The sequence below is a fragment of the Sturnira hondurensis genome, unplaced genomic scaffold (assembly GCF_014824575.4).
Source record: "Sturnira hondurensis isolate 20B ecotype Veracruz unplaced genomic scaffold, ASM1482457v3 Scaffold0016462, whole genome shotgun sequence".
In the NCBI taxonomy this organism is placed as follows: Eukaryota; Metazoa; Chordata; class Mammalia; order Chiroptera; family Phyllostomidae; genus Sturnira; species Sturnira hondurensis.
In genome coordinates this window covers 800263-824360 of record NW_028089093.1, presented here as the reverse complement: position 1 = coordinate 824360, position 24098 = coordinate 800263, and the positions used below count along the sequence as shown (strand labels likewise).

The window sequence follows — 24098 nt, the reverse complement described above, 5'->3', positions numbered from 1 at the left end:
AAGGTACCAGCAGACTGGTGACCAATGAGCCCTGCTTCCGTGTTAATAGCCTGCCATCTTCTTGCTATGTCCTCATAGGGCAGAAGGGACCGGGAGCTGTGAGGTTTCTCTTATAAGGGCACTAACCCTATTCATGGGGGCTCCCCCCAGGAAGTCCCCGAAAAAGCCCTACTTCTGAACACCAACAAATTGGAGGCTACAGTAGGTTTCAACATAGGAATGGGGGAGGGGTGCACAAATACTCAGTAGTCTCATCACTCATCTATTTCGGACTTTGAGATTCGGAAAGTTGTCCTAATCTACTAGATACCATTGGGATTTTTCTTCTTCCATTGAGGAAGAATTGTCCATTTGCCGTTGTATCAACTTTACATATATGTAAAGTATTTGTTTAAAGCTATTGATACATTGGTACCTTCGTGATTAATCCTTATTTGCTCTATTTCACGTTACTTGCTCTATTTCATGGTACTTGTGTCTGAAGGAGTGTCCCCACAAAGCCATGTCCACTAAGACGATGCAGAACTCATCTAACTCAAATAACCTTACATTTTATTAACCTCAGTGCAACAGAATAAACAGTATTTCTTCTGAGCCAAATCCAGATTGGGAATCCCTCCCAGATGTAAAATAAACCTCAACGTCGTCTTACTTGGAGTCCTCCCTGATAACCCAGCAACTCACTAAGTCAGCAATAGTAACAGTAGTTAATGCTTATAACCAGATTGTTGCCTTATCATTGGGTGTATTTTCTGATTTATACCAACCCAAAACAGACAATGGAAATGAATTGTACATTCTTGAAGACTTCATAGTACCTAAATTTTCCATGTTAGCAGCTGGGCTCCAGCAAGAATAACAATGTATTCTGAAGCAGATAGTTGAAGGTGAGGGTTGTGGGCAGCACCTTTCATAGTCTCAAGGCTCTTTGCCCTGAGCAAGAAGGAAGGGGAGATGGCCCAGTGCTCTGACTGCTCTGCGTTCACTCCATCGTTTGACCATCAGCCTTTCTGACATTAGGCCTCTGCCATCAACTTGTTAATGCTTATCAGTTCTTAATCTATGATTAAAAACCATACCTCTTTTGACTTTAAAAGCTCTTAACGTCAAAAATAAACTATTCACTAAACATAAACTAGTCTTTCCTCGAGGTTTCAACTGTATTTGTGCCATGAATCTCTCCTTGTTTGTGAAACTATTCTTCTCAGAATAATGCTTTTTAGACATAAAATACAGGAGCCAGCACAAATAACGCCCCTTTTTATTACAAAATCTTTTATTACAAAATCATAAGCATGTAATTCTGGAACATAACAATATCATACTCAAGCTCATTATACGACAATTTAGGTAAAATGTTCAAATTAAAACTATAAATTATTAACACCTATATTATTACTCTCCAACCACACTCAAGCAGGCGTTACTTCTACCAGACCCTGTATATAGCACTGGAAAGGAAACATTATATGAAAAGTCAAATTTTAAAAATGGCTTGTGATATAACATGTAAGGTCAGAGAAATCAGACCTAGCAGATCTAACAATGACCATAATTTCAAAGTAGTGATGAGAGTAAAAGGTACTTCAAGATCTATAACATCTGTAAAGTGATAGGAAAATACCTGTGATTTCTGTTCACGATCATGGGCACTGCTAATAACCCGTGTGGTTTGTTGCCTCACTTCGTAAAGGAAATACTAAGTTACAATTTGAAATTAGTACAGATAAGCATGGAAGTGTTTCCCATCCAAGTTTCTAGATTCCTGAATTGTACTCACTAAAGCGCACATGCTTTACAGTCAGTTCATGGATACAGACTATGTTTTTCTCTAAGATAATTTTAATGTGAAAACCTCTGAAAAGCAGAGACAGCATTTAACATGAGTCCTCCAGCCTCCTAAACAGAACTGCCTTTTCCCTTGTGAAAGGGAAAAGAGTTTGGCCTCACTTAGTAAAAACAGACTGTGTAGTCCAATTCCAGGTATAAAAGATAGGCCTCCAGTTACCATTTGAGTTGATTCCTGAACACAGCCCTCACAGGCACAGATAGGACCAGTGACACTGCTCTCAAGGGCCCTGCTGAACATTATCCTTGTGTTAAAGGCACAGTTTTCTGATCACAAATTTTGTATTTAAAAGAAGCTTGTTGACCTAAATTAAGTTTTAATAAACCGAACTAGTAACAGAAACCTCTTAAATAGATTCTGGAGAAGTAGAGAACCTACCTGGAGCCAAAGAGAACAAAAACTACCCCTTAGGGACTTTATTTTGGGTTTTCAGAGATGTTACCATGTGGGACCAGAAACAAATGTATCAGGTAGATACCAAGTATTTAGTAATTCCATCAAGTTAATGCAGGCAGTCTTTGGAATTAATACTTATTGTTTTTTAGGAAATGTAAGTCATTGTCATAGATATCTGCCCGTTTCCTATAGACAGTACTCCCTAAGGATGTATTTTCCTACATTATAGCTCTGTTGCTGCTATGATACTAGAACAGTTAATAGGATTCTCTCTCACCCAAGGCTGTAAATGTTTATTTTACACCACCATTCCTCTAACCTAACCACCATTCCTCTCATATACACATCACCTAGTAAATGAATAAATAACTTAAGGCTTCCAAGGATCTCATTGGGCTTTTATATTTGCAGATCTAGTCCAAAATTTGAATACCCTGAACTTACTTGCCAAGAGCTAACCATGCTCTTAAAATTAATACCTAGAAATTGTGTTATTTAGAATCTGCCAGTAGCCAAGATCCCCCTAAACAATTTTTAATAATGAGCTTGATTTCTTTAAATAAAGCAATATGTAGTAAATACCCATCATAAAAGTACTAGAAAATGTCTGAAATGCCATTAGATTTTATGGAACCATTCAGTTAAGAAAATATAAAAACTGTTAAGCTTGCTGACTTTTAAAGTTACACACTCAAAAAAGAGTACACACAGAGTTGTTTCATAAACTTCATTTTCTCCCAATGTTTTTGCTGTTTACAGTGACATTTTACGTTTCAGTTCCTTGCAACATTTTTCATTTTGATCTTCGTTTGTATCGGATAACTGGGTTTTCAGGGGTGTGAATCATGGTTGTATAATTCACAGTGGGGAAATATCCATCAATGAGATCAAATTCATATAGACGAAGCATAGTGGACCAAATTGTCTTGATTTGCACGTAGGCAAAATTCTCCCCAATACAACGATGGCGCCCTGTGAAAAAAGTTTTCAAAAGAATCAGCTGGAATTTTCTTTCTTTCTTTTAGCCTGCAGTTATGAAATTTGTTTAGCTACAGTTTAGGTGAAAAACAGAGACACAGATGTAATAATAAAAAGACATTGTTTTCATATACAAGAATATAAATAGTTAATAAAAAGCCCAGGAGATTTTCAACACGTTTTTAGTAGAAACAGCATTGGGTAATTATAAATGATTTTTCCAATCACTCTTTTTGAAACTTAACATTTATGTAAGCTAAATATATGAAAGGTTTGAAATACATGATACTGATCTAGTTTCGCAATATACTAGAATATTCTTACCTTTTCTTCCAAGAGAGCACTAGTTAAAAGTCAATATAAACCTTCCAATCAATGCCATTACAGATGATAGTGGAATAAAATGTCATTTAATAAACCCAGAATGGAAACAGATCAAAATTTGAAAGGTCATATGCAGACAAAAACTGACAAGTTGATTCTAAAATGAATATGGAAACACAACGGAACTAGGCCAACCAAAACGATCCTGAAAAAAACCAAGTTGGAGCACTTAAACTGACTTCAAATTGGACTTCAATACTAAAGGTACAACTACGATACTGTTAATGTGCAGTAAGAAATATACTTGGTCTTACCTGCATTGTTGGCACAAAGCTCCTCCTACCATTGGAACTTCTTAAGTGAAAAGAGGTGACTTTTGGAAAAAGCCCCTCAGGAAGGAGGGAGAGGAGCTGGAGTTTGAATTACTCACAAATGACCAATGACTTAGTCAATCATGCCTATGTGATGAAGCCGCCACAAAGCTCCTTAAAAGGCAAGGGTGTCGGAGAGTCTCTAGGCTGATGAATGTGGGGAGGTACTGGGAGGGTGGCACACCCACAGAGGCTGTGGAAGCCTGTGCCCCTGGCCCTAGGCATCCCTTCAATCAATCAGGCTGCTCCCGAGTTGTATCTTCAGCTCAGTAAGTAAACTGTTTTCTGAGTTCTGTGAACCATTCTAACAAATTGTGGAACCCCAAAGAGGGGAGTAAGAGAACCTCTGATTTATAACTAGTTGGTCAGAACAACAGGCGACAAGTGAACTTGCATCTGGTGTCTGAAGTCGGGGGAGGGAGTGGTCTTGTGAGACTCACCCTTTAACCAACGAGGTCTGTGTTAACTTTGGGAAGAGAATGTCAGAATTGAACTGAATTGTAGGAACCCAGATAGTGTCTGCAGAGAACTGGTGTGGGGAAAATCCCCATACATTTTGCAAAAATATCACTATTAGGAAAGGGAAAGATACCTAAATAAAATTCACATGGCTTATTTTTGTTTGTTCTGATAACATCTGACTACTCAGAATATAAGCTCTTCTCAGAACAAACATTTCAAATGTAAATATATTCATGCAAGATCAGGCTGGTTCAGGGTGGTATGGCCATAGACTAAATAAATACATTCATCTTACCAGCTCCAAATGGCACATAGGCAAACTTTTCTCCAGAGGCTGGATTGTCCCCTAAGTAGCGATCAGGCTTAAAGTCCAGGCGTTCATTCCATGAGTCTTTAAGCCTTTGATTGACAGTGGGAGAGACACACACCTGATGTCCTGGAGGAATGGTATACCCTGCCACCACCTACAAATGAAAGCTTCATTAATTTTAAAATATTCTACCAAATAATCAGGTCATTGGGTAATAAAGCAGTAATATATATCAGATATACATATAAATACTAGATGATAATAGGCCAGCAAAAAGTTATTTAAGTCAAGGTGATTTCCAAATGACCCAAAATTGGGCTACAAATATATACACAAAAAATAATGCCTCAGAGGTAGGGGTGGGATTTCAAGGAATCTTTCATAACCTTGTTTTTATACTTCCATAGTTAAAAATTTTTACAACAAAATATTTTTTAAATAAAAAAATATATCTGTTTGAAAAACCCTAATTGTTGAATGCAGGGAACAGATTACTTTGTATACCGTCTGCAATTATGTGAAAATATATCCTTAGAACATGTAAAATTTTAAATTAGGTAGAAGTGGTTATTCTACTCTTTTAATTTCAAAAACTCTCTGGAAATCATCTTTCTGCTAAATTAAAATTAGGGGCACACAAGAGATGTGACTCAGAGACCCACCTGCGGAGTTTTGGCCATTCTCATCATAGTCATTATAGGGGGGCGAAGCCTTAATGTTTCTTTTATACAGCGATCAAGTAAATTTAGGTCCTTGAGCTAGAAAGAGAAAATACTCCCTGAGTTTTACAAATATTTAACACATTTAAACAGTATTTTAACTAAAAGATTATTTTATAAATTTTTAATTAATTTTAAGTTAAAATGATTTTTTCTAGGTTATTACAAAATAACTTATATTCTGAGTAGATGTGCAGAGGTCCCTGGTTCAAGGTAGCTGGGATTATCTTGTCCCATCACTGTCCAAGGTCAATGAGGGAAAAGAGGGCAGAAGAACAGGGGGAGAGGTGATCACCCTGAAGAATGGCATAGTAAGGACCCACAAAAATTCATCTATAATCAAAATAATAGCAAAAATCATCAATGTCAGCTTTATAAACACCTGTACACAAATGTTTAGAGAATTATTGACAATAGCACCAAAAGGAAGAAACAACCCAAATGTCCACCAGCTATCGAATGAACAAATGTGTGTCCAGATGATGGGCGGTTACTAGGCAATAAAAAAGACTGAAGTACTCATACATACCACAACATGGATCAACCTTGAAAACACACTAAGTGAAAGAAGCCAGTCACAAAAGACCACATATCATGTGAATGTGGTCATTTATAGGTAGGAAATGCCCCCCCCAAAAAAGCAAACCCACAGAGACAAAGAGCAGATGAGCAGTTACCAGGGGCCCAGCACGGGAAAACAGGGAGTGACTACCGACACACGTACTGGCTCACTTTTGGAAGTGATGTACATATTCTAAAATTAAATTGGGGTGGTTTCACAACTATCAATACACTTAAAAACCAGTAAACTGTATACTTTCAAGGGATGGATTTTACAGTATGTGAATTATGTACCAATTAAGCTATTATTTGAAAAGTTACTAAAATCAGAAATGAAAGAGGTGATATTACTACTGAACTTGCAGAAATAAAAGGTGTAAGACAATACTCTAACCATCATATGCCAACAAATTAAGTAATCTAGGTAAAATGGATAAATTCCTAGAAACACACAAGCTACCAAAACTGACTCAAAAAGAACATATGAATAAGCCTGTAACAAGTCACAGATTGAACAGTAACCAGAAAACATCCTACAAAGGAAAAACAGATATAGATGTCTTCTCTGGGGAACTCCACTAGACATGTCAGAAAGAATTACCACCAAGCCTTCTCAAACTCTTCCAAAAATAGAAGGGAACACTTCCAAACTCATATGAAATGTCTATTACTCTGATACCAAACCTATCAAAGATACCACACTAAAACTACAGATCAATATTCCTCATAAACATAGATGCAAAAATCCTCAACAAAATACTAGCAAACCAAATCCAGCATTAGGACATTTTAGCAAGGACTATGGGGAATTTTCAAAAAACAAGCTAGTCAAATTAAGCTATAATAGACAGAAAATTTCAAATTGTCCCCTTCGTTTTTATATTCTTTTTTAAAAAATTATTTTCATCCATCCCCACCCCCTCCTCTTTGGTAATCATCACCTTGCTCTCTGTTATCTATGGGTCTGTTTATTTTGTTTATTCATTTTTTTTTCAGATTCCAATATAAGAGAGATCAATCACACACTATTTGTCTTTCTCTGCCTGACTTATTTCACCTAGCATAACACCCTCTGGGGCCATCAAATACCCATTTGTCACAAACTACAAGATTTCATTCTTTATTTTATTGCTGAGTAATATTCTATTGTGTGTGTATGTATCTCAAATTATCTTTGTTTATCTATTGATATCTAGGTTACTTCCGTATCTTGGCTATTATAAATAATTCTGTACTAAACATAGGGGTGCACGTATCTTTTTGAATTAGTGTTTTTGTTTGCTTCAGATAAATACTCATAGGTGGTACTGCTGAGTTATATGGCAATTCCAGTCTTAATTTCTGAGGAACCCTCACACTGATTTCCATAGTGGCTATGCCAGTTTACAATCCCGCCAACAGTGCATGAGGGTTCCCTTTTCTCCACATCCTCACCAGCACTTATTTCATCTAAATTTATCTAACTTAGGGATTAATTTTTTGACAGGTGTGAGGGGGTGTGTATGTCATTATGGTTTTGAGTTACACTTTCCTGATGGTAGTGATGAGCATCTCTTCATGTCTTGGTCCCGTGTATCCTCTTTGGAGAAATGTCTACTCAGGTCTTCTACCCAAACTGTGGTTATTAACCCTTTACTGGATATGTCATTTGCAAATACCTTCTGCCATTCAGTAGGTTGTTTTTTTGTTTTGTTTTATTAAGGGTTTCCTTCACTGTGCAAAACTGTTTAGTTTGATGTACTATGTATGCTAGGTACATATAGTATGTGTACATAATTTTATGTGTACATAGTATACATAAAAGTAAAAAAGTAAAAGTAAAAGTGAAAGTACTATGTATACTTTTGCTTTCGCTGCTCAAGTTGTCACCTTTAAAATCAAGCCACAGATACTCTTAGATAAGGCAGGAATTTAAATGAAAATCCAACCAACCTGGTCATATGTTAAAGGAGGCAGATTCTCTCCACAGACTGTTTTCTGTTCTAAATAACATTTTTCTTGAAGTGTCTTGTCTCTGGCCAGAAAGAAGCCCATCCAGGCACTGGTGGTCGAGGACGTGTGCTGCCCGGCCAAGAGCAGTCCGATCAGCATGCCTGCCACCTCGTCATCTGTCAGGGGACGCCCGTCCCTACGGAATGAACCACACACACAAGGTTAACACTTCAGCAGACGCGTTTCATGCCTCAACCTTTAAATAAAGGGTCATAATGAATTAATGTTTCAGGCATAACACTCTCCTACATTTGCCCATCAGGGGAAAAGAGACAACCAGTAGCAAACAGGATTTTGAATACAAAAGACTTCATTGCAGTTTCCTAGCAAACTTTTCACCATGTGTAATCCCTGGGATGCCAGTGAGATACCGGATCCCAGTAATTTACATCTCTCATCCGTTTAAGAAGTTCAAAGATCACAGTTACTAATTTTGCCAGCACCACTACTTTCTGGAGACAGTATTTAACTATGTTTTAATGTGTAATCTCAGCTTCATATGTGAACTGAACAGCTCTTACTTGTAAGTAGAATCTAGTAAAGTTTGGAGAATGTCATCAATTTTTTCTTCTGACTGTCTGCGTTTCTGGATTGCCTTAAAAAAAATATTCTTGATCTCTCGATGAGCTCTGTCCCTGCGTCTGTAAGTCAAAGATGAAAATCACTTCAAAAATAAAGCAGTGCTTTCCGGCATCAAATCCCTTTTGAAAATAACCAGGAGTTAGCTTAAAGCGATCTTATCTAACTAACACATGACTCTAAAATAACTGACAGAACTCAGAACCCAGATGAAAAAAAGATACCGTGAAAATCACCTATTTCTAGGACTTTCTTGGGCCACTAAGGGCAAAAACTGTGTTTTAATATACAGATCCCTGATCCTTAACACAGGCCTGTGATCTCACTACAGGTCTAAAACAAGACTCGGATGACTCTTCCTTTGGAATCATTGTAACGGAGCACTATGCTTTTTAGGTTAACATAAAATTCCAACTTTAACTAAATTAATTCTTAGAGCAGATAGAGAGTCACTCTGGTTCTTTTATAGAATCTAGGAAGTGAAAAAGCCTAGGATTTATTTTGGATTATTGAAATGTAAGATGTAGAACATAGAGGATTTGATTCTACTGTTCATTTCCTGAGACATCAAAGTTCTACAGGGGTTAAAAATATTAATACTATCAGAAAACAAACTTCAACTCCCAAAAGTTTATCTTTAAAAGAGGGTGCTCACTAGTTAACAGGTACTGTGTTTTACATGAATTACCCACTTTGACCTCCTATGAGGTAAAAGTTTTTATCCTCACTTCACAGCCAGCTCACAAGGGAGCCAAAATTTAAAACCAGGCACTGTGACTCCCTTACCTCCCTCTTAATCAAGCCTTCTAATAAACAATTCCCGCCTTGCTTCATTTTTAAGACTGTTACAGAAAATAATAGGGGCAGAAGGGAAGAGGAGACTGAAATTTAACAGTATGAACATAGCTCAGGAAAACATAAAGCCTGTTTAAGAAAATGAATGGACCAATTTGCTTGATGGGTTGAATCAGGTAAGACAGAGAGAGACTGGGCTGGCAAGACTGGTGAAGGGCCTACCATACCAAGCACAGGAATTTCTGACTCCACCCAGGAGATAGGGAAGGTGGAAATAGGCTCCAGGCACGTTCGTGGAGAATCTACTCCAAGCCCAGAGCTGTGCTGGATATTCCAACATAACACAGAGGAAAGCATTTGGAAAACTGCAAAGCTCCCTACAAATGTAAGACATTATGAATTCCAAATACTCAAGACCCCCCCCCCCCGGCTTTCCCTTCTACTCCCACCCCTCTTCATTCTGTAAGGACACCAGTGGCAGACACAAAAGGGAAAGTAACAACTCCACTCTTCACCACCTCTCATCTGAACGGAAAAGAATCAGCAAAGGTACAGAAAGCCTATTGATATGCAAGGCCCTAAGCTATCATGAAGTTCTACAAGCAGTATTTCTTTGTGTCCCCACGATGGCCCCCACGATTTAGGTGATCAAACTATAGTTGACAAGGACACGAAGAGAAAATTGAAGAAAAGCATGAATACTTCAAACAAAAAATTTCAGAATATACTACAAGATAATCAAATGCTCTCAAACGAGTGCTTGCAGGACCATATCACACTTCAGCAGAGTTTAGGGACTTTCCTGAGTAAAAGAATGCATTTGAGTTCTTTGACAGAGTTTAAAAAGTAGGTTATAAAATATTAGAACAAAGAGACAATAAGTTACCTTTTTAAGAAGCTGAAACTTACCTTAAATGAGCTCACTATATAAAGAAAACCTGGCTTGAATTCTTATAAGAGAATGGGGGGCTCATAATCTCCCCAAATCTATTTGCTTAATACTTAGTTTTTTTAATTTTTAAAAACTTTTCAATTACAGTTGACATTCAATATTATATTAGTTTCAGGCATACAGCATAGTCATGACATATTTGTATACCAGCTGGCACCAAACATAACAACATTATTGACTACCATATTCTTTGGGCTTTGAGACACTTTTTGACCACATTTTTTGCTTCAAAGTTTTTTCCCCTATTTTCCTCCTCTAAAAACTAGGTGCGTCTGGGGTCTTCACCATAAGACACACCTAGGTTTTAGAGGAGGAAAATAGGAAAAAAAATTTTGAAGCAAAAAATGTGGTCAAAAAGTGTGTCTTATTGTCAAAAAAAAAATACAGTATATTCCCTATGCTGTACTACATTACGCTATGACTATTTTGTAACTGCCAATTTGTACTTCCATTGTTTAATTTTTATCTCCGTTAACACAAAGCATACCAACACTGTAGTAACTATACAGTTAAATCACCGAGGGTAGTTTCTTTATCATACCTGAAACTAGGCAAAGGGAGCCAACCCGGCAACAGCCAAGCTGCATGGCTAAAACCGCCATCCAAATCTGCATACAGTTGTGCCACCTTCTCATTGAGTTGACTTCTGATTTCCTTTCCATGTAAGCAATGGCTGGCTGTTAAAATGATGAGCTCAGAAAGAGCTTCAAACAAATCTAGAGGGGAAAAAGGTCATTCCCATTAATATTGCCAAAAATTCTTTTGAAAATGTTTCCTTAAGAGATATAAAACTGTGAAGGAAAAGTAAGAAGGAAAACTTAACTCAAGGACCAATAAGGCCCTAGTCATACCATCAAAAAAGGCTTATAGACAGATGTGTGACTACCCCGCTCGGTCAAACGGGGAGGCAAGATACCAAATGACGGGAAGAAAACAGCCCACCCCAGCCAGACAGCCAAAATCAACGCCACAGAGGCATCTCTAAACCTCACCCATGAGCCCTTCACCTTAAAAAGATAAAACAAAGATAAAAATGAATATGGGTGTCTCAGTCCAAGGTCACAGTATAACAAAAGCAGCAAAAAGTTATTTAGTGCATATGAGGACAATAAAGAGATGCTTCCCAAGGAACAGAAGTTTAAAAACAGAAGAAGGGGTTATTTCCCGGGTCAAAAGCGGGAAGGAAGGTCTGGACTGAAACTGGAAGTCCTGACCATATATATACAAGAGAAAACTTAGTTAGTTTTCTAACTGCATTAGTTCATGCAGCCCAACAAGGGGACAGATGCATCAGGCAGGCATCATCTGGACAACACTTAAGTCATAAAATTATCCAACCAATGCCATGTTCTTTAATTCCGTGCTCACCAAATGAAATTCCAATTCTCATCTGGCTTTCCAGTTAAATTCGCCAACAAAATGAAGTTCAGCAAATACTCTAGTATTCTTGGTGCTATAATTATGACTCACTTGTATTCACTAACTTAGCACTCTTGTATACACCAAGTCAACTTCTTGTATGGTTAGAAATAGATCCCATCAACCTCAGGTGCATTTTTTAAATCAAATTTTTGATTCTAAAACCTTTTCTAGAACTGAAGCCTAGACCCAGAACATGGTGACCTACACAGAGGTCTCATGGCCCCACAGGGAGATGTTGCCTCCTGCCATGAGTGTGACGATTGTCTCTGGAGGCCACACTTACTAAAGTCCAATATAAAGACTAGATGGCCAGAAACAACCAAACATTGAGTACACTACATAATGCAAGATTGCTTATAATACATTTTAAAAGATCTCTACTGGAAAGGACTAAAGTCAAACTTTTAGTAAAGGTAAAGTAAGCCTATGTATTTACATCTGCTTTTTTAAATAGAATAAAGCATTCCCATACAATATTAGATAAATAAGGTATTATATATATAATTAAATTATTTTATTTATCTTAAAATGAAAGTTTTACATTATTTATTTAAAGATTAATCATGAACTACTTTATTTGTAAAAATTAGCTGAATAATATACATGCCAATTCATCCATTTTAAGGTTTTGCTAGTGAGCAGCAAAAATCACTTCCTCTCAGGTCTTTTTAATTCCATGATAATCATATCATATTCTTCCCATTAAATCTAAGAAGGTTTTACATTGTTATAATTTGTGTTTTACACATGTACACACATTCTTACATTTCTAATTACAGAAAAGTAAAAATACTGGGACAAATGCAAAATCAAAACATTTTACTTACTTCTTTCTCCACTTTCTCCCCAACTTTGAAAGTATTCCTTTGTTTCATTTTCAATTATAGAAACATGCTGTCTAAAGTGGGCTATGCTGAGGCCACTTTTTAACATTTTCTTCTGCTCCAAGAAAACCTTAACAAAATTAAAGGCATACAACATTAAAACACAATTTTGTTTTATTACAAGATCCAAGATCCAGGGGGGATTGGTGGTGGGAAAATGCAGACAACTGTAATTGAACAACAATAAAAAAAAAAAAAGACCTAGGATCCATTTTGGGCTCTGGTCGAGTAGCTCAGTTGGTTAGAGTATCATCTCAATAAGCCAAGGCTGCAGGTTTGATCCCCAGTCAGGGCACATATAAGAACCAACCAATGAATGCATAAATAAGTGGAACAAGTCAATGTCTCTGTCTCTATAAAAATAAAGACAAATTTTTAAAAAAATTTCACCCTGGCTGATGTGGCTCAGTGGAGTGAGCACTGGCCTATGAACCAAAGGGTCACTGGTTCAATTCCTAGTCAGGGAACATGCCTGGGTTGTAGGCTAGGTCCCCAGTAGGGGGCCCTCAAGAGGCAACCATACACTGATGTTTCTCTCTCTTTCTCCCTTCCTCTTTTTAAAAATAAATAAAGTCTAAAAAATATTTTTAAAAGATTCATTTGGGTTATAACTGCAACACTCAAAATAACCTCTAAAAATTAAAAATAAAAGTAGTACAAGGATTTTTAAAAACTATACTAGGTATGGGAAACTTAGAGCATTTATGTATATATCTGAAGTAATGTATAGAAGACACCTGTTACACAGGTCCTAAATAAATGATAAATTAGGAATCTCACTTCCTGGCTTCCTTCCTATATACCCTTTCCCCACTTCTGATTCTAAGGCTCCCTTTTCCTACTTTGGTATTTTCTACCCTTCCAACCCAACCCAGTTTGCCAGCACACTCTCCCAAAAGTCCATTATGTCTCAATATTTTTATATTCTTTCACGTATTCTTCTGTTCTATTCCCCCCAAAAATACCATTCCTCACTGACACGATCTTCCAGAGGTTTAATTAGAGGCTCTTTTGGTCTGAAGGAGAGCTATCACTTCCCCACGACTCTCCCATCCCTAGAAACTACACTTTAATGTCAACTCTCTTAACTACTAGACACTAGGGCACTAGGTAGTGAGTGATACAGTCACAGCCAGAGCCCACACCAAGCAACTAGGCCAATTACCTGAATTTTGTTTTACATCAACTTGCAGTACTTTAATATTTGACTTTGGCAGGGAAAAGAAATCACACAAACTTCTAAAGTCAAACATTTCTAGCTCAAAAGAGCTCTTATGCTAGAATTTCAATGTCTCGTGATTCTCAGATTTTTGTACCAGGGAATAAACTGTTTCTACATTTTAAATATATACTATTACACTACTGGCTGCAGCTATTATAGGATAGGCTTATCTGTCTTGAAGATAACAGTGTCACCTACTGGATTAGGCACATCATACGCAACTCCCTTTCCAAACACAGGTGTGGTCAGCCGACTGTAGACATCCTCTGCATTCAGGTCTTCATTTTTACTATTAAAAAGCAGTGCGGCGGCATCACTCCCCAGGAGATAAGTAAATGTCTTGCCCACCATTGTAAAACTAAACACAGGTCCATACTAAAGAGAAAAAAGTACCCATATTGATGTTACCAAAAAATATATAGCACTAAGACACTAATTTCTTAAATCACAAAATAACACATTGTTGAAAATAAAAACATTCATAAACCTTAATGCAATTCATCCCCAGTCTTTGTCCAAATTTATAAGTATGAGCATCCTGTTACAAATGAGATGTAAGTAAAATTTTCTCTTCTACTTTTTTCACTGTTTATATTGAAAATATTTTCTATCTTATACACAGATATCATAATGTCAATCATCAACTATTCTTTCATTATTAGAAATGGGTGATGTGTCAATTTTTTTACTTATTATATGTAATTCTGCGAGGAATATCTGAGAATACAGATTTTCCTTCCCCTTGGTTAAAGATAAATTTATAGGAGTAGCTAAAGGATATGATCTTCCCTACAGTGTTTGCTATGTGAAGACACCAGAACTTTATTTAGTTGCCAGTTTTACCACTTTCTCACCAACAATGTGCTTCAGTTTCCCTCATCTATAAAATGGGAATAACAGCAAATACTCCACAGAACTGTTGTCAAGGTTAAATTAACAGATATGTTAGAAAATATTATATAAATTAGAGTATATATATAATATGTATGTATTATACATACATATTCTATATTAGAAAGTGTATATATATATATATATACACACACACACACACACACACACATATATATTCGAATGCCTTGGCCAGAATAAAATTATATGTATTTCTTTTATTATTATTATTACTAAAAGCATCAAATTGGAAATCAAACCATATGTAAATCCTAGCTTGGTCACTGGCTAGCAGGGAGCTTAAGAACATAGATGAACTGAGCTTTTTCTCAGTTTTATCATCTTTATAATGAATATACCTGAAGATATTTGTTGGACTTCAATGAGATAATCTGTATAAAACACTAAGTACTGATACTTAGTGTTTTATACTTAGTGTTTTTACACTGTTTTATAAAAAGTTAAGTGTTTTATGATTATTAATATAATAGGAAGAAAAGAGAAGCGGATTATATAGCCATAAATAGGTGTGTGTTTGAAATTGGGAACATGAGATAGTTCCCATCGATGGTTTTTAATTTCTTTTTAAGGTGGACACAAAGTTACCTGCTTTGATAAAAAAGTAGGAAGATTCAGAAATTTATAAAAATAAAGATTTGAATGAGTCACTGTGGAAAGTGGGAAAGTAAGCCAACCACAAAAACGTTAATAGGATTGTTGAGCAGTGTTCAAAAGTCATTTAAGGTAGACAGGCAATCATGAAATTAAAAAGGAATTAATCTGCTGCAAGGAAGGAGATAATGACTAACAGGCTCCCTCCAAGGATGGGGTTTTACCAGATAAACATAATGAAAAGATCCGGGGCCAAGGACAATAAAGCACTGGCAAGTGTATAACTCCAATGATGAACCATGGTCCCAAAGTGGAAAAAGAAGGAAAGTAAAGAAAGAAGGCTAATCGACCAGGACAAAGTAAATGGAACAATGGACAGGAAGATCTACCGTGGTCAACGAATGGTTATAGCGGAAAGAGTTGCATAGGCAACTCCAGGAAAAGAAGTTGCAGTCTAAGAACAGGATCTCTACATTCATATTGTGAACATAAAATAGTGAGAAATGATGACAAGTTCCAAGTGGGAATGGGGAGTAAGTGGCTGAAATGGTAGGAGATAGCTCATTGGAGAGGAGCACAAAGATCTGAGCAGCCATAGTGTTGTGTGGGTCATTCAAGTAGAACTGAAGTTACAGAAGATGTATAGTGCAGATTAAAAAATTCCACAGATGCATGGTTAAGAAAAAGAAGGTTCAATTAGTATTAATTTAAACTATGATCAGTGAATACAAAATTTATAGCAATGGTTTTTAAACCATAGTTGCTAGAACTGTAAGTTTCCTCAGTGGTATCTCCGAGATCACCCCCAGGATGTCAGAGAAATTAAGATGGCCCCTCCAGCTCTTAAAACAGGAGCAGCTCCAACTTTCCTATCCCTGGGATAAGATTACTATCACAACTTTTTCTTAGTGTTCTATCATGTAAAAGTTTCAAAAGCACTAGTTTCTTTTTCTCTAATTATTTGAAAGACTTACCTTCTCATACGCATTTTCTAGGAATTCAATTGGACTTTTCCCAAATGCTATGGCATGCCCAAGGAATGGAATTGGAGAGAAAATGTATGGTGGGCTTTTCTGCAAGAGAAAACAAAAAACATTTAGTTCACACTTTATTTTGAGAGAGAACTCCAACTCTGATTGGTATGGCTCAGTTGGTTGGGCATCGTCGGCCTGCAAAGCAAAGGTCGCAGGTTCAATTCCCAGTGGAGGCACAAGCCTGCATTGCCAGCATGGGGCATGTATGAGAGGCAACCAATCAATGTTTCTCTCTTACATCGATGTTTCTCTCCCACTTTCTCCCTCCCGTCCCCTCTCTATAAGAATAAATAAATAAAATCTTTTAAAAAGAGAAAGAAATCCCATTCAGTTTCATGACCAAACAAATAAAATTTGCTATTAATATGAAAAATGTATCCAAAAATGAAGCTTCAAAGTAATAAAGCCAAAATGCAAATATCTTAGGAGAGTATTTACAGTAAAAAGAAGAGAAACTCAAAACAAGGTATAAGATAAATGACTAGACAAACCCAAAGGTGTTACCATTATAAATGCTGAACACTATCCAGAATATGCCCAATACTATTACTAGTGGCTCTAGGCAACTTTCCTAATCACCAGCAAAACAAAAAACAGCAAAAATAAAACCAACAGAAAAATCAAACTGTAGTTTCTTCACTACTTACTCCCACTACCACTCACAATTTTAGTCCCAGAATCTTGCCATAAGAAAGTATAGAAAAAGCCCCGGCTGGTATGGCTTTGTGGATTGAGCACAGGCCTGTGAACCGAAAGGTGGCCAGTTCTATTCCAAGTCAAAGCACATGCCTGGGCTGTTGGCCATGTCCTGGGGGTGGGGGTGGGGGGGCGGCATGGGGCACAAGAGGAAACGTATCAATGTTTCATTCACATATCAATGTGGCTCTCCCTCTCTTTCCCCTCCTTTCTCTTTCTGAAAATAAATAAATAAATTTTAAGTATAGAAAAAGACAAACAGTAACTTGAGGTACAGATATAAGGGATATGTAAAAGAAGTGACATTTACCAGCAAACAGAACACATCTCACACTTCTCTCACTGCAAATGAACTACATCCACTGATTTTAAAGAGACAGCAGATGGACTCAAGCAGGAACTCCTGGGCATTCACTATGAAAAGTACTTTAGATGCCCCAGAATGAGACTTACAAATTACACCATTAAGTCTCCTGGAAATCAAACTAGCCATGATGAAAAAGTATAAGACTCCTCAGATCTCTGGTGTTCTCACAATAGTGAGGTGGTCTCATACTACTCACTCTTCAGATAATGGTAATACCAATCTTAAATACTAAAGCTACCTTTCTTTCCAAAGATAAATACCACTTCCTCAAAAATCCCACGTGAGGGAAAATCAATGATACTAACTGCCTGTTATGGTTCAAACTAGTTGTTGTCTGGTTAAGGATGTATTTATCAAATACAGAAGTATGAAGCCAATGGTCAATGAAGCCATTAAATTTGAGAAACTTTTATTAGCATCATAGGAAGGTCCCTACACTCCAGTCCCTCTCACTCTACCAAACTGAACACATCCCTCCTTATAAATCGCCATCAAGGGCAATACCACAGCCCGCAGGACACTGAACCACACAAGGGCAGTTCCCAGGATGACGGCCACCAGGGCTACAGTTGCCAAAAGCATCGCCACCTGGGCCCCCACCAGGCCCGCAATACGCCTAAGGCGCCTAGTCTGACTACTAGGGCACTCAGAGCCACACTATTAGAACCACCAGTTCCGCGGCCAGCAGAACTACTGTGACAACAAAAGCGGCAAGCACGACCCTAGCCAGAACCAGACACGTGGCCACCACCTGAATAAGGACCGTCACCACCAAGGCCACATCACCAAGGTGAGTGGCGGCTACCCCCAGACCTCTATACTCCTACCGCCAACGACCAGGCGAGCACAGCTGCAGTCGCCGCCCGCGCTAGTCCTCCACAGGAACCTCCAGAGCCCCGCGTACCCCTCCCTGAACCCCAGGAGTCCACGTACCGCCCCCGCCGGCAGGGGGGCAAGGTGGCCGATGGCAAGGCGGAGCAGGTAGACCAGGCTGAACGTAAAGGCGCACGAAATCAGTAGCATGGATACCAGGCTGCCGCTTGTCACCTGCTCCATCGCCTGCCCCAGCACTGACCCGCCCGCCTGCAGTAAGCCCAGCAACGCCATCCTGGCCGCCGCCGCCGCTTCGGTCTGCCTGAGATGCTGGAGGCCGAGGTCGCCACCGGCCCTCCGAACAGACCAAGAGGGAGAAGCCGGCAGATGGGTATTCAGAGGCGGCCCCGGCCAAGGTCACCTACTAAACTCAGTCCACCCTCTACTCCCGGCGGCTGCGCGCACCACCTGTGCGTCACAGAAAGGGGCAGGGCCATCCGCTGGACACGCCCCTAGTGGGACTTATAACTCCTAGGTCTCCTTACGCCTGGATTGAGGACAATAAGAAGAACCGTGTACCTATGGCATAGGTGCTACAGAGACGGAGCATAGGGTGAGTTTAAGAAGACATCATCCTCTGGGGAACCGTGGACCACCGGAGTCTGTGTGCCCTGGATGAAGAGTGTCAGGGCACGACTCTGGAAGAGCACGGCGGAGGGATTTCAGAACGAGCATTGCGATTTTCCAGCAGGCAGTGGCGCGCTCTCTGATTGCTCCCCGGGAGTGTGAGGTGATCTCAGTCTATGCAGCGTCAGTGGGGCGAGTGGCTTTAGCACCGCCCCCTGCCTGGGCGCAAGGACAGCCGCAGCTGACTCGGCTCCAGAGTCAGCTCTTGGGGACTCAGAGACAACCCTAAGGGAAGATTGTGAAAGACGCCCACAGAAGTGTAGGACGATGAGGTCAGCCCCCAAGCCCCAATTAAAACAAGTCTGACAGATACTCATGTCAGGCCATAAAGATAGCAAATCTTGGTTATTAGCTCTGCTGGGTTATACGGAAACAGGCTTTCCAAAATAAATGTTTATGTTCTAGGTTGTCGTGACCTATTTGAGCCAACAGTCCCTACTTATTCTGGCCATTTAGCGGGAGTTCAAACCTGCCGCCAGATCTCATCCGCTCCTGTGGTTTCAAATAAGCATGCGTATAAAATGACTACCAAGTTCAAACCCCCTTGTAGATTACTATCACGAGCTCACGGCCCGATGTATTGATTTACTCAGTCACATTGAGAGCTAAATACTGTGCTAGGTTATGGGGATACAGCAGCGAAGGAGAAAATTGCAAAGTTCTCAAGGAAGGAGTGGGAATAGCCGACTGCCTGCTCGACACCTCTCCTGGGGATCTAACATTCATCTCATGGTCGGTAAATTCAAAACTACACCCATTATCTCTTCCCAGGCTCTGTCAACTTCCCCTCCTGTGACGCCTGTAGGAAGGGCATCAGTGCTTACCTCGTTGCTTCATGCCTCCCATCTATCTAATCAGTCACCAGGTGCTATCACACTCATTTAAACGTTTCTTCACGCCTCTTGCTGCTCTACTATGGTACCTAGGCTCCGTGTCCATGCTCCGGAGGTCATGATCTGACCTCCCCACTGCTATTTCTTGTATCACTAAGCCTATGTTGTAATCATCTCCATAGGTTTCCCCTGTTAGAAGGTGAACTTGAGGATAGGAGTAATTGTTTTTATATTGTTTATCCTAATACCTACCATAGCGGGTCTCAAAAACGTGGTCCATGGCCCTTTGGGAATCCCCAGGACCCTTCCAGTCGTCTGCAAAGTAAGAGCTCTTTATAAAAATACCATTACTTGCTTTTTGACTACTGTAAAGTCAATAGTAAGTAAAACTTCTGGGGCCTTAGCGCAAATCGAGGACAACGGCACCAAACTCTACTGATGGTTATTCTTCACTACCATGCACTTGAGTAGGGGAAAAAAATTGCCTGTTTCACTTAAGAACGTCCTTGATGAAATTGGAAACATTCATTTTACTAAACATTCATTTATTTAGGAAGTGAGGAACATTTGTTTACTGAGTATATGTATTTTTGCTTGAAAGAACAACTGACAAACTTATAGTCATTCGGATTTGGGTATTTAACAGACATTTCTTGAAAAAGAAATCAGCCCCTCCTTTCAAGGAAAACCACCAGCAGTAGTTCTTGTCATGACAAAATTAAATCTTTCAAATAAAAATTATTTTGGAAAACATATAACTACGACTGTGAACTTAACAGCTTAATAATTATTGAGGCTTTTCTACAGAAGAAAATTTAGTGACAAATAGATTTTATATAATAAAATGTGTCAAGATATTGAATCTTTGCAAAATGCAGTGAACCAGTATTTTCAAATAACTAATATTAGGGAATAACTAAGATTCCCTAATATTAACTAATATTATTCAAATAACTAATACACAGTGTTACGGAATCAAGCATGTGTGAAACATCCATTTAAAGTATAAGTTAGACCAATAGATTTTCACAGAATACAAAAAGTTCATTAATACAGTTTCTGTTTGTACATTGCAATGACTACTACTGTGAAGAGGAATACCTATAATTATCTGAAAATTTTATAAAAATATTTCTCACTTTTCCAACTATACATCTGTGTGAAGCTATATCTCCTTAATATATTTCAACCAACACAATATAGATAGCACAATGAATTGAACACAAAAGCACATATGAGAATTCAAATGTCTTCCACTAAGCCAAGTATTAAAGAGATTTGCAAAAATCTAAATGCTGCCTTTCTATTTTGTTTTTGTTTTTTTTAAATATATTTCACTGATTACGCTATTACAGTTGTCCCATTTTCCCCCCTTCACTCCCCTCCACCCTGCACACCCCCTCTCACCCACATTCCCCCCCTTTAATTCATGTCCATGAGTCGTACATATAAGTTGTTTGGCTTCCACATTTCCTTTACTGTTCTCACCTTCCCCTTGTCTATTTTCTACCTACCATCCATGATACTTATTCTCACCTTCCCCCTGTCTATCTTCTACCTACCATCTATGATACTTATTCTCTGTACCTTTTCTCCCTCTCTCCTCCTCCCATTCCCCTGTTGATAACCCTCCATGTGATCTCCATTTCTGTAGTTCTGTTCCAGTCTAGTTGTTTGCTTAGTTTGCTTTCCTTTTTGTTTTAGGTGTGGTTGTTAATAATTGTGAGTTTGCTGTCATTTTACTGTTTATATTTTTATCTTCCTTTTCATAGATAAATCTCTTTAACATTTCATATAATAAAGGCTTGGTGATGATGCACTCCTTGAACTTGACCTTATCTGAGAAGCTCTTTATCTGCACTTCCATTCTAAATGAAAGCTTGGCTGGATAGAGCAATCTTGGATGTAGGTCCTTGCCTTTCATGACTCGGAATACTTCTTTCCAGCCCTTTCTTGCCTGTAAAGTCTCTTTTGAGAAATCAGCTGACAGTCTGATGGGAATTCCTTTGTAGGTGACTGTCCCCTTATCTCTTGCTGCTTCTAAGATTTTCTCCTTCATTTCAATCTTGGGTAATGTAATTATGATGTGCCTTGGTGTGTTCCTCCTTGGCTTCAACTTCTTTGGCACTCTCTGAGCTTCCTGGACTTCCTGGACATCTATTTCCTTTGCCAGACTGGGGAAGTTCTTCTTTATATTTGTTCAAATAACTTTTCCACTTGATACTCTTCCTCTTCTCCTTCTGGTAATCCTATGATTAGGATATTGGAACGTTTAAAGATGTCCTGGAGATTCCAAAGCTTCTTCTCAATTTTTTTTTTGAATTCTTGTTCCTTCATTCTTTTCTGGTTGGTTGTTTCTTTCTTCCTTCTGGTCCACACCATTGATTTGAGTCCCAGTTTTCTTCCCATCACTATTGGTTCCCTGTATATTTTCCTTTATTTCACTTAGTGTAGCCTTAATTTTTTCATCTAATTTGCAACCAAATTCAACCAATCCTGTGAGCATCCTGATTACCAGTGTTTTGAACTGTGCATCTCATATGTTGGCTATCTCTTTGTTACTTAATTGTATTTTTTTTGGAGCTGTGATCTATTCTTTCATTTGGGCCATTTTCTGTCTTGATGCTCTTGTCACTGTAGTGAGGGTAGGAGCCTTAGGTGTTCATGAGGGCAGGGAAACCAACGTAGCTTTGTAGTGATGCTGTATGTGGGGAAGGAGTCCAAGAGGGAACAATGGCGCTTGCTCCACTGTCAGATTTCAGTCCCTTCCACCACTTCCCATAAGCAAAGTGGGCCCTTCCAGTGCTGATTCCTGGGTGGGTGGGCTTGTATATGTTCTAGGACCCTGTGGGTCTTTCCTATGAACTCTGCTGTGAGGCTGGGAGTCTCTCCCAGCCCCTCAGCTCCCAGGTGTTTTCAGTCAGTGGTTTGAGGCTTTCCCCAAGCTGGAGTTCAGGGTTGCGCTGTCTGTCTCGCTCCCCAATTGTTCTTCCTGGTTTATCTGCACTCGAATGTGGGACCACCCACTCCACCAGCCACTGCTGCCGCAGTCTTACCAGCCACCTGCAGCCTTGTGTGCCCCACTCCAATCCCAGGCTGGGTCCACCAGCCACGACCTTGCTGTGAGTCTTCTCCGAGTGCCCATTTGTGCCTCTCCTACTGGTCTGTATGAGTGTATTTTCTTTAACTCCTTGGTTGTTGGACTTCCATACAGTTCAATTTTCTGTCAGTTCTTGTTGTTTTTCATTTTTAAATTGTTGTTGTCTTCTTTTTGGTGGTGTGAGGAGGCACAGTGTGTCTATCTATGCCTCCATCTTGGCCAGAAGTACGGTTTTGTTTTTTATAAAGCACATTATATGTGTTAACATGTCATTGCTATTTTAATAAACATTTTTATTTCTCCAATTAATTTGTAATACTGCTAATACATATATATAAGTATTGAAATATTCAAGATATAAATTAACATTTTTTAAGTTAAGGTTTTTATTTTTTAAAGATTTTATTTATTCATTTTTAGAGAGAGGGAAAAGGAGAGAGAAAGAGGGGGAGAGAAACATGATGTGTGAGAGCAACTGTGATCAGTTGCCTCTCTCACATCCCCAACCATGGATTTGGTGGGCAACCCAGGCATGTGCCCTGACTGGGAATCAAACAGGCAATCTTTCCGTCTGCAGGCCAGTGCTCAATCCACTGAGCCACACAAACCAGAGCAATAATTATTATTATTATATTTTAATAATAATTTTAATTACTTTTAATAATTTCTAGGATTGTGAGTCTTGAGACAAAAAGCTTGAAAGTTGTTGACCTAAAATATGATTTATAGGGGTCTTAATTTTTGTTCACTGTGGAACCAAGTTCCATACCAATAGTACAACCTTACTATGAAATCGTTTTAAGTCAAAACTTCTTATTCATTAAAACTTCAAGGTAGTTCCCACTACTTTACAACCAGAGCTTGTATTATTTTAATATAAGTTTCCCAAGGTGTTGTTTTGGAAGGACATCATAAAATTTAAAAGGAGATTATTAATTCACTATGGATTCAACCCTACTATTATGTTATTAGTTGAATACAGTAATTTAACTTTTTCCTACCTGCCCATACTTCTCATCAGACCACTTTTTTATCATTATTGAAGTTAAACTTAATTCCTTATTGTGAACCAAGAGTAGACTGAAATGCTGGATGATTGATAAACAAAGCATCTAAAGCATCCACGACCAAAGTCAATGTTTCTTTGTTTACATATTTTAAATGTTTACTTAAACAGTAAAATGAGTGACTGAAAATTAGCTTGGATAATTTCTTTAGTATTTTTTTCTTTTCTGTGATCTCCCTCTGA

General features: G+C 38.5%; 1 protein-coding gene across 1 annotated transcript; it reads right to left on the bottom strand.

Annotated features, from left to right (window-relative positions):
- Positions 1-1834: 1834 nt before the first annotated feature.
- Positions 1835-18703, bottom strand: CYP51A1 (cytochrome P450 family 51 subfamily A member 1). The gene is made up of 10 exons (XM_037066076.1): positions 18350-18703; positions 16294-16392; positions 14015-14191; positions 12538-12664; positions 10830-11004; positions 8484-8603; positions 7903-8098; positions 5353-5448; positions 4676-4844; positions 1835-3217 (listed from the first exon to the last, which is right to left on the bottom strand). Exons 1-10 carry the CDS (start codon positions 18521-18523, stop codon positions 3039-3041), a joined length of 1512 nt encoding a protein of 503 aa, XP_036921971.1. The 5' UTR covers positions 18524-18703; the 3' UTR covers positions 1835-3038.
- Between the last annotated feature and the right edge of the window lie 5395 nt (positions 18704-24098).

Excerpts from the sequence above, each read along its gene's own strand:
- CYP51A1 (XM_037066076.1), bottom strand. The coding sequence starts at position 18,523 with ATGGCGTTGCTGGGCTTACTGCAGGCGGGCGGGTCAGTGCTGGGGCAG. Across the intron at positions 16,393-18,349 it reads CCCCCCTGCCGGCGGGGGCG|AAAAGCCCACCATACATTTT; the intron begins GTACGTGGACTC and ends TTTCTCTTGCAG. Across the intron at positions 8,099-8,483 it reads TTACTAGATTCTACTTACAA|GGACGGGCGTCCCCTGACAG; the intron begins GTAAGAGCTGTT and ends TTCATTCCGTAG.